A 12227-nucleotide genomic window follows, 5' to 3' on the forward strand; every position below is an offset into this window, starting at 1 on the left:
TAACTTTTATGATTGTCATTTAACTTTTTATGCCATTATATATGTATGCTTGTAAATATGCTAATCACAAGACACTTGAAGCTTAAGTGGTAAATTAACTTTCTTTTTCTTCTCTTTCTTTATCTATAATTTCAATAATAAATTTTGTTTACAAGTGACTGCAGCTCATTGAACGGCAGCAGACATCTTGAAAGTCATTCGTTTACGTTATTTTGCATGTGCAATCATTCACTCCACCATTATGGAAAAATGTTGCCGAATAGCTGGGGCGGCCAAAATTGTATTATTAGCTAGATCTTAATGGATAATAATGGATTTAAAAAACCCTTAATTTCGTTACTGTATATAGTGACATAAATGCTAACCGATTCATACTTTCAATACCAAGAAGTTCTATCTCGTCATAAGAAGTATCATCTTTAAAATCGTTTGATTGGATAAAAACTAAACATTTCTTTGACATTTCTACAAGTTCAAGTTCAACAAGCAACAACAAAACTTTATATAAAATAGTTTTAATGAGACAATTTCAGATAAACATTTTAATAAAGATTTTCTATAAATGCAGAAAAAAACAACCTTTTGACAATACCAGTATTTCTGGTGAAAATGAATAGAAAATTACCATGTTTTTTTCATCTCTTTTCTTATCAAAAACAATAAAGATATGTATTTGTATGGTTTTGTTTAAAAAATTATCAGTTGACGTTTTGGTCAAATACTAGTCCTAACTCAGGTGACAAAATGTTGCATAAAGCATACTTGTGTTTCGAATAAGTACAGTTAAGTTTAATACACGCAATTATCATCAGAAACCTAAAACATTCAATCAAAATCAACTATCACAATAATAACTTGTCGGTGATGCATGAAATTGAGTAATTGTTTGCCCCTCTCTTCTAATATATGAGCAATGGCAATGCCGTCGTGTAAATATTGTCGCGGGAAAACATATATCGCAATTTGCGTTCCATAAAGTTTTGCTTTAATAACATACGTAAAATGTAAAAAAAATGAAAGAGACTATTTACTCATCAAGACTGTGTGAAAGTATTCTACAGTTACTGTAATACAGAAAAAGAACCATTTAGTTTGCAATTTCCAATGTCTGTGTCTGTGCCCTAGATTTATTTACATAAATTGTTTTCAAATAACATTATAGGTTACCATTACATTGTACATTTAACTATATTATGTCACCCTTAAAATATGCCAGCGTTTTCCTCTTCGCAGTCTGGACAATCGAATCAAATTATTATTGTAACTTTTCTAAAATGATTCTATCTTAAATGTTATTACATCTCATCACTTACAAAAATCTATAAATAGAATCACGCATATATGTTCATCATCGACTTGATCGTTGTATAAATGTGTGATATGTGATTGATTGTTTACCCTGAATGTGCATCTCTGGTTTCACAACTTTTCTATAAACTGACCAAGTCACTTTACCGGGTAATTGATATGTAACTGTTTATTCCCAATGACTACTAACGTTGTCGTTTAATTATATCACTTTTAACTATAAAGGCATATTTTATTGATCAGTCATGGGTTTACCAACAGTAAGCAAACCCATTTAAAAACTTCATTTTCAATAATTTTATAAACTGTTACTATCTGAAAACATCGGCTCTTTACACAACAGCAAAATCAACAGGCCTGGAGATCAACACCTCTAAAACCAAGTCCTTAAGAATAAATACCCAGAACAACTCTGCCATCACACTAGACAATCAATCCATCGAAGACGTCAACCAGTTAACATATCTGGGAAGTATCGTTTCTAAGAATGGAGGAGCTGACAATGATATTAAATCGAGACTTGGGAAAGCCAGGCATGCCTTTGTGACCCTCAGACCGTTATGGAAAAACAAGAACATTAGACAAAAGACCAAACTGAGAATCTTTGACACCAATGTCAAATCAGAAACCTGGAAGCAAACCAAGAAAAACGACATGCAGGTTTTCATCAACAAATGCCTCCGACAGATCCTACAAATCAGATGGCCAAACAAGATCAGCAATTTAGAACTGTGAAATAGAACAGGCCAGTCATCTATTACAAGCACCATCAAGAAACGTAAATGGCATTGGATAGGACACATTCTGAGGCGACCCCAACACAACATCATTAGGCAAGATCTGGATTGGAATCCTCAAGGTAAAAGAAGAAGAGGTAGACCAACAACCACCTGGAGACGAACAATAGAAGCTGAGCTGCAATATCACCTGGGCAGAAGCAAAAAGAGCAGCAATGTTTAATTCACCACTTTAACTGTTTCAAAACACGCGAAAATATCATGTGTCTGGTTAATGAACGTTTTTGCAAAAGCTAAAGCAATTGTAATCTCCAAAATATATTCTAGGTTCCTTATTGTATCATAACCAACATGCTTCTAGTATTACAGGAAGAGGACCATTAGTTCATACACAATTTTACATAAAGATAAAGCCATTAAATCTTCATATTTACCAAGAATATGACTATAAATGAAATCATGTATTCATTAACAAATACATAAAGAAACATTTGAAAAACTAAACAAGCACAAGAAGAAACAATAAAAGTATAAAAGTTCAATATACATAACACATTTGAAAGAAAATAATGTAACGTATAAACGGTATGGTGTAGTATTACTTGTTAAGGTACTAAAGGAACCAGCCTTCTTTGAAACACTACACCATACCATCCCATCATGTCTTACGTAAATAAAACAATAAAAATCCCTTGCAGTATATATTATCAGTTGAATCATAGCTGTATATTGCCGAAACAGTTAAAGTGTCAAATATGTCTTTAACTGTTACAGTAGAAAAGGCAAGAAAAAAGCCAACTTTGTTACTCTATGCCGATTGTTGATATCACCAAAAAAAACTCTTTTATTGACAAAACGTCCAACATCTTTGAAATAACGGATAATTTTCAATAAGGGGTTTTAACACGCGCGTCAAGTCTGCAATATCGTTCAATACAATAAGTTTGATCATAAGCGTATATTTATTTATTAAGTCAGTTAAGCTTTAAATAATTTTAAGGTAGATAAACTATCAAGTCACAGCTTTGTATGGATATTTAAAGTTATCATAAACATAAACTGTAACAGTTGATAGATATATTCTTTTTCAACATATTCACTAAATATTTCAATAACTCATAAGTTCATATTATCTCCAATAAAATATCAAAATCGAAACTAGGAAGTAGAAGGGAAGTAATGCAGTTAAAAATTATTGTAAATTAACTGTATTTGCTACGTGTCATAAAAGAAACCACATAAATTATAAACCATTTAAGGTTCATATCTTACAAACATTTTACGGCTCTTGTTCTAACACAAACAAATTGAAACAATAGACTTTAAATGCAAGCTTTTAACTGTTTTTAGTAAAATCAGGATTAGAACAATGAACAAAAAAAGACAAACACGACATCAATTGACTTGAACCTGATGTTAACATGTTTATATATAAATATGTACAACCAACATTATCACAAATATTGAAAGACTAGAATTTACGAATTTTTGATGAGGCACCAAGTAATAACAGAAAACAATAGTAGAAAAATACTTCAAAGAATGACAATATTTATACAACATTTATGCGGGTTTTTGCATGAAACTTTCATATCATTACAATGCTTAATGAATCTGGAGTCGTAAGAATCGTTTTAAGAATGACAATACATGTAATTCTATTTTACAATATGATCACCAAGTCTTGATATGTCATGGTGAAAATATGATCATCAAATCATTTGATATATCAAGGTAACAATACGATTATCAAATCATCTGGCATATCATAGTTACAATATGATCATCAAATTTGATATGTCATGGTTACAATATGATCATCAAATCAGATGGTATATCATGGTTAAATTACGATCATCAAATCATTTGGCATATCATAGTCACACTATGATCATCAAATTTGATATGCCATGGTAACAATCTGGTCATCAAAACATTTGATATATCATATTTACAATACGATCATCAAATTTGATATGTCATGGTTAAAATATCATCATCAAATAATTTTTTAGTATCATCATAGTTACAATATGGTCATCAAATCATTTGGTATATCATGGTTACAATACGATCATCAAATCATTTGATGTATTATGGTTCATATCTTTCATGGTTAACTTGTAATAAACATCAATGTGTGACAATTGATACCAAAACTCTATAAAAACAAAATAAGTCTAATTAAATATACTGAAAAAAAATTTACTTTCAAGCAAGTAAAAATATGAAAACAAACGAACAATTCAATTGCTTTACATCTTTTAAGTTATTCCTTTTGGTTTCCTACTGGTTAGTGTTTTTAACTTCAAAATATGTCCTGAACAATTGTGTTTTTAATAAAAAAAACAATGTATTGAAAGTTTAATGAACCTCTTAACAGTATTACTGTAAGTAAATAAATATCCGTATGTAAAAAAAACAAACAAAAAAAAAACATATTTATCTACATACAAAAATATATAATCATTTTAATTTACAAATAATGTGTCATAACGTAAGTCACAGATTCTCTTTTTTCTATTTTTTTTTAAGATTGCCATTTTACGCGCAGAAATAAGGTATGGTTATTTTTTCACTTTAGGACTCATTACGACTGTTTTGTTTTTATTTCTATGTGAACCCGCATAATATTTAATATCTAAAGAACACACAATATTGTGCAAATTTTACAACTTACATAATTTATCAAAAAAAGATCTTTAACACACCTTAAAATAACCTTCAGAAAAAAGATAAACACCTTAAAATAATATTCAAAAGAAATATAACAACAATGTAATAAGTCAATGTAAAAAGTAAAAACAATGTATATAAAAACGACAAAACAATCACTTAAAGGATAACAAGAAAATATATAACCCAAAACATCAGTATCAAAATTCAAAATCGTATCTATTCAAATGCAGGATTATCGACACCACCATTTTTATCAGATCCCAGGTGGTTTTGTTGAACTATTTCATCCTCACTTTTATCAATAGAATCTCCAGCGTCCTCTTCATCGTCAAGGGTCGGATCCTCGTCCAGGGCTCCCTCGGATGGTGTTCTAGCATTGCGGAACGAGTCTGCCCTCCTCATTTTCTGGGCCAAAAGTTTGTCTCGAACACTGCTCAAAACCTTCTTATCATAGGCACCATTACTGGGCGTACTTCCAGTGTCAAGGTTTAAACCTATAAAAAATATAATTTATTGTTTTAGCTAACTAGTTGGCAGTGAAGTTTGATAGATAATTAAGTATAACTTGCTTAGAAGTTTACCTATTAACTAAATTTTCTGGACATCCATTAAGTAAATATGCATATTTATTAGGTTTGTTCAGTTTGCACAACGGAAAATATTTTTAAAGAATATAAGTAATTTGATTCATAATTTCAATAAATACATCATGTTAATATATACATATTTAGTTCACTGTTTCCAAAATGTATTGCATACCTAGTGTTCGTAAAATGAAGTATAGTTCATGATTTGATAAAGGTCCATACTTTTAGGTTATCAACACGCATCTTCTGGTGTCTAATTGGCAACATAATTGGTTTATCTCTAATAATTTGGTTTTTAGCATTACTATGTGCTTGGTATGTATATACAATACATTGACGTTCCATAAAATACTTGACTAAATAAGATACATAAAGTAAGATCGTTACTTTAAAAGATTTCGGTAGTGAAATATGTTACTTACTAGATGATATTCTTGAAAGTGATTTATGTAACTCTCCAAACTGCATCTCCCTACTTCTCATAACATTCAACATCTCGTACCGGAAACTTGACAAATCCTGCTTTATCTCCTCAAAGTCGTCTTAAAAAATAAAATGTTTCAATGATTTCACCTGTTTTGACTTCAATTGCTTTCCTTTGTTCCGTTAATACTTTTTGTGTTTGTAAGTGTGTTTATTAGTGGGGAGTGTCGCATATCTTTACTTGGTAAACAATACCATGGTTATTTCAAATTGAGATTCGATGTCTCACAGCAGTAAAGTAGAACGTACATTTAGTATGGTAACGAAGGCTAACATGTTATGTTTGAATATGAACAATGGGTCATTAAGTTGTTGTTTTGTTTATTGTAGCTTTTATCTCCCTTTGAAATAATAAAGTTACTATAGAACACACACTTTGTAAGCGTATCTAGGCCTATATTTTTGGTTTGTTTTGTTATCTAAGAAACAGATAATATTTGAACAGATTGGGTGTGCTCATTCGCATTTAAAGTTTTAAGCCTATGCTTAACACAAATTTTTGTAGGTCCTTACCTTCAGTGACTTCTGCTTCCCTTTGAATATCGAAAATATATCGCTGTATAATTCTTTGCATGACACGCTGTAAATTAAATAGATATATGGGGATAGTTATCAACTTCTTGGAAAACTATTTCTTTCCTTGAATTAATAATACTTATAAAAATTATTGCTTTTAATGCAAAACTAAGTAATCTCGTGTGAGAATTTGTGTTACGTTTTTACATGTTTGATTTGTTTATCGTTTACGGTTCGAAAATGCATACATCACTATCGTTACACCATAAATGATACCGATGTAAGGATGAATTTAAGTAGATTATACATTCTAGATTACTTCAATAGAATCGAACAATTATTTTTTTGATTTCTCCAGTGATGACTATTTATAATGGCAATACCTTTGTAGTAACAGAAACAGAAAAATAAATGTTCAATGTATTTTAATAATATAACGTTACGGGTGTATGTGAAACGGTATTTTCATAACGATATATTCCAAAATGTATATACATTTTACCTGATAACTTTTGCTGCCATCGAGGAACCCCGGTATACTGTTCCTCTGCATGTGACGCCGTCTATTAACTTTTGGCCTGTCAATTAATGCTGGATCGTTCGCTGTTATATTCCCCTCGTATATGTCGACAGCCGACAAGTCAACAGAACTAGACGCCGAGTCATTCCGATGCATTAGTTGACTAGCAATTTGTGTAACGCTTTGTAAAGGTTGCTGAAATTAATAATGCGTTATGAGCTTTAAAATATGCTCCGACTACAGCATTGTCAATGAATATAAAAATCATATGTAAGATCATACAAATAAATATCTTCCGAACGCTGGATTATTTACTTAACTTTCTGACCGTCGTTGGTTATTTAAATATGCCCAAATGCCATCAAGAGAAGTTTTGCAACAGGAAGGAAGTGTAATTATCAGACTGTTATGAATGTAACCAAAAATTAAAGAGACCATATTTGGTGGTCGGTAAATTGAAGTAAAGTAGAGAAAAACGGGAAAATGTTTCATCTCGTTAGTACATTAAATTTGTAGTATCTTCATTGAAAAGTGTAAAATTATATTTTGATAATTTTCACTGTGAAATTATCACGGATAAATCAGTTAACCACAAAAATAAATAGTTATCATGGGGGTTGTTATTTTTTTCAACTGTATTGATTATACATTTACAGTCAAAATTGATCTACATGTACTTACATCGGCACCGTTTCTAGTGACCGGCATGTCATTTAAGGTAGTGCCGTTCATTTCGACAGGAATTTTTAAATTTTCTTCATCTTTGTCCCAGCAATCAAATATCCACTCAAAAATTGCACGTGGTAATCTAACTATATTTAAAGGCACGGGTAACACGTCTTCCTCGGTCATATATTCCATGTACAACTGACTTCGAGCGAATTTCCATTCTACATCTGACGATTCCTTTAATAAATGGGTCTTGTGTAAATAATTTTGTTAAGTCGTTTATAAGGCTATGTGTACATATGGATATAGTTCTGTGCCAAACGTTTTTAGTAAAATATAGAGAATAGGTTTGGTATTTATTACCTATAAATACTATATTTTAATGAATATTGGACATTTTTATTTATTACTTGAGATAAAAAAAGTCGAATATAACGTTAGTATCGAATTGATTGAAACCGAATAAAAATATCTTACTTTGCTATATTAGGAGAGTATTATAGCGAAATTCCTTGTTACAAGACTTTACCGAGATTATTACATTCTAAATAATTATGTAATAAGATGACTTACTGCAATAGCTTGGAATGAACGGGCCATCATAGCTATCAGCATATTAAGTAGAACAGTGACCATCAGGAAGTTGTATAGTCCGTACAAACAGTAGCCAATGTCCTCGGTGACACTATTGTTATAATCTGCAAGTGTCACAACATCCGACTCCCCACGACCAAACACTGACCAGAATATTGTACGGAATGTCTTCACAGTACTGTGATAAAAATACAATCATACGATAATGTAACTACAGGTAGTTTCATATTTCTTTTCTTAAAACAATTCAAATGATATTTATAATATGGTGAGAAATTATTTAATCAAGCTATTCCCCAGAATTATGATTATACACTGTATCTAAACATTAGATTTCATGTAAACCGGACATTACAGAACAACAACAGCAACAAAACATTTAAAAGATGAAAGTGTACATGAATTTCTGCGGTTGTTTTCGTTGAATAGATTTATTTTCAAATCATTTTTTCAAAGTTGTTCTTAAATGTATTCTAGTTAAAGATATATATTTTTGTAAGTACAATGTTCTGGTATTATGTATCACTGACAGCACATCATCATTCACGTTCATATCAAAATATAAATTATCAAACCTATATACTGTACATGTTTATATAATCTTAAAGATATGCATTTTTATATCAAAGATATTACTACTTTTCTCACTTAATGATATAAAGTTAATATACATATTCGAAAAAAAACTTAGATACATTCTTTTCATAGAGTGTGTTTCAAGAACAGAACAAAACATGTATTTTATTAACTCAGGTTACATATAGAACACATGAGTATACATAAAATAGTGGTATATCTTTGTAAATTAGCACATGACATGATTTGTTTCTATATACAGTACAATATTATTTTATTTATTTATAAAGGGGAAACTAATAATTATCTAAGAAAAATATTAAGAAAAAACAATCAACGCGAGGCACTTAGTGTCTACCGACCGAATGGGGTAGATACGCAAACATTTGTATTCGTTCCTAGGTGCAAGAAACGGACTATAGCAATGCGAAGGCGGTAAATACTACGTATTTGCTGTTTACAGACAGGTCTTCATGAGGTCCCGTTAAACAGTGTGTGTATTATTTTATAGGTCAATCAACACACAATAGAGTCTATTTTGAATGACTGTGCACGTTGAAAATTCTATTATATATTCTTAAATAATTAAAGCTACATTAAATAAATTTCATAAAAAAAAAAAACAGAAATAGCGACATTTCATTAATAAATTGGGTTTCATATCGACTCCAGAATTTATTATGGTGTCAAGACAACTAAAATGAGTTTTATAAGCATACATATATGCGACCGCACTGTGGCGAAATCGGAAGTACAATTTCTGTTTGCATAAGAAACTCCGCCTTCAGATTCTCCGTACATCAATATTAAATCAACAAACATGGCGATATAACGGTATATTTCCGCATTGTAACGGATGTTTCCATACAAATTAAATATTTTCATGCGATGATTACTCTTTCCTGAACGCCATGCCAAGTGCATCGTGAAGTTTAAACGGTTAAAGTGTGTTTGCAATGAAAATCTCATATTTGCTGTGACGTAGCACATACACAAACTGATTATAGTCTTCATTTGCATGTTAAAATTCGTATACGAACTTTAGTGTTACCGTGGGGTTTTCTGTTTAAAATCCTAATTTATGAACAATGTTTGATGAGATTTACAACAATACTGTTAAAAAGGTTAATGAAACTGTAGAATGCTTGGTTTTTAGACCGCCGGCAAAATAGTTTTGCATATTTATTTAATGTAGCTTAATAATGGATAAGTGAACGATGGAAGTTGGAAGCAAACAAAAATATTGTTTTTCAAAGAAAAGTTTCTCGAATAGGTCACGTGTTCTGACTACATAAGGTGAGACAGTTCATGGTCTGTTCTAAAAAAATACTGTTCTTGATACATTATTGCAAAGCAAGCAGTTTTTCAGATCTTTGTTTTTTAAGATATTTAGCAGATTTTTAATTAAAAGTCAGGTTTCATTGAATCCCCTGATAAAGCAAATAAGAAATCTGATATGTGCTTAGATTTATAACCTAGCTCTTTACTACGACTTGAGCTATACTCTAGGTACAAATACATATTTAAGTTATTACAAATTTAGGTCCAATGGTCTCCTTTTAAGGGTCATTCCGAATTTAGATAGCGAAAAAATGCGAGTACTTATATATTTATATTAGTTTAAGTAATTGATACTTGTCGTCATATACTGTTTTGCTTTTATGTACATGTTTAAAAAATAACAAATGCCATTATAACATTCACTACTTTCTAAATTCTCTCTGCATAGCCTTTAAAATGACCGGAGGATGGTTAAGTAATTTAATATTATAGTATCGTAAATTTCATGAACCACTGATATAACATAAGACTTATAAATGGGCTTAAATCGTAAAGGAAGTATTTGTGCCAACAAGATATAGTTAACAACTATTCTATCATTTATTTCAAGTAATTTTGCGCAATGAAAATTTTGTTCTGGTAAATTATAAAGCAGCGAAAGCAAATGATTTGAAAGTTATATACACCTACATCAAATGATAAAAACATTTCGAAGAAAAAATATTTCCATTCCCCTTAATCAAAAAGACGCAGTAATTTTTTATGAAATAAAATGTGTGTGCATTTATTTTGTAATTATTCCTGGCAATATAAGCTAACAAAATAAACATACTCTCCAAACGCATCTTGAGCTTTCACTTCAAAGTTCCGCTTCTCAACTTCAATGCTTTCCCGGACATTATAGTACCAGTAAAGGTTTTGTAACCCTATCAGGAACGCTACAACTACTATACTTAGGAGACATAGACACTTGATGATATCCTAAAATACAATATAAATATGAGCCGCGTCACGACAAAACCAATATAGTGCGTTTGCGACCAGCATGGATCAAGACCAGCCTGTGCATCCGCGCAGTCTGATCAGGATCCATGCTGTACGCTATCAGTTTCTTTACTTGTATAAGGGTTGGTAAGCGAACAGCATGGATCCTGATCAGACTGCGCGGATGCGCAGGCTGGTCTGGATTCATGCTGGTCGCAAACCCATTATGTTGGTTTTGTCATGACGCGGAACAATTATAAAAATTAACTTTAATAACATTTACCACACAAACTTATGATATAGCTACGTACCTTTATAATTTCTTTATCAAAGTTAAATTAAATATTTTCAAAATATGTCACGAATGTTATAGAGACATGTCTACGTCCCCGCGAGGGGACATTAATTGAAGATAGATAGAGACGCCTATTGATACTTAATTCAAAAATAATGAATTAGGTATATAACAATGAATTATCGATATTTACGGTACGAAATATCCATAATCATAACATGAAATTTTAACTCGAAGGTATTGCGTTCTTGCTCATTTTTGCATGGAACATAGTTATTAAAGTCTGTTGTAATGAATAGAAAAACACACCGCCAGCATTCTCCCGAGCGATATTTGAAGAGGTCCTAGGGCTTCATTAGCCGGCAGTAGATATGATATCCTTGAAAAACTGATGATGTTTGCGATAGCAAATAATCCCTCCGATAAGTTGATTGGGTCAAACTTGCTCCAGAAATAACGATCTGGTAAAAAATATTGAAATATATCTCATTATATAAAGTTCTACATTCTATATTTAATGTACTCAAAATGAAAATCAAAATAAAAATCAGCTGATGAATTATGCCACAAACGTCATGTATATGTCAGTTGAAATGTACATGAGTTTAATGCATACATGTATTATAAGACAGTCGGCATAAAATTAAGTTGGAATCTCTCTGGACGTTTGTTCATGGTATGACTACGGAAGAGCATTAGTGCATGGTGTATGTATTTTATTAACTCGAAAGTTCGAGTTACTAACTCGAAATTTCGAGTTACTAACTCGAAATTTCGACTTACTAACTCGAAATTTCGAGTTACTCATCTCGAAATTTCGAGTTACTAACTCGAAATTTCGACTTACTAACTCGAAATTTCGACTTAGTAACTCGAAATTTCGACTTACTAACCCGAAATTTCGACTTAGTAACTCGAAATTTCGACTTACTAACTCGAAATTTCGACTTACTTATCTCAAAATTTCGACTTAGTAACTCGAAATTTTGACTTATTAA

General features: G+C 31.1%; 1 protein-coding gene across 1 annotated transcript in view; it reads right to left on the bottom strand.

Moving 5' to 3' along the window:
* Positions 1 to 465: 465 nt before the first annotated feature.
* Positions 466 to 12227, bottom strand: part of LOC132743270 (short transient receptor potential channel 7-like) — a 44553-nt gene continuing 32791 nt past the window's right edge. The window contains exons 10-17 of the mRNA XM_060731803.1: positions 11539 to 11690; positions 10783 to 10931; positions 8073 to 8271; positions 7512 to 7736; positions 6813 to 7025; positions 6308 to 6374; positions 5734 to 5853; positions 466 to 5218 (exon numbers count right to left, since the gene is read on the bottom strand). Of these exons, the coding sequence (XP_060587786.1) occupies positions 4941 to 5218; positions 5734 to 5853; positions 6308 to 6374; positions 6813 to 7025; positions 7512 to 7736; positions 8073 to 8271; positions 10783 to 10931; positions 11539 to 11690 (1403 nt within the window). The 3' untranslated portion in view covers positions 466 to 4940. The remainder of the gene's footprint in view (positions 5219 to 5733; positions 5854 to 6307; positions 6375 to 6812; positions 7026 to 7511; positions 7737 to 8072; positions 8272 to 10782; positions 10932 to 11538; positions 11691 to 12227) is intronic.

Source organism: Ruditapes philippinarum, unplaced genomic scaffold (genome assembly GCF_026571515.1).
Source record: "Ruditapes philippinarum isolate M1 unplaced genomic scaffold, ASM2657151v2 ctg2064_1_1_1_1, whole genome shotgun sequence".
NCBI lineage: Eukaryota > Metazoa > Mollusca > Bivalvia > Venerida > Veneridae > Ruditapes > Ruditapes philippinarum.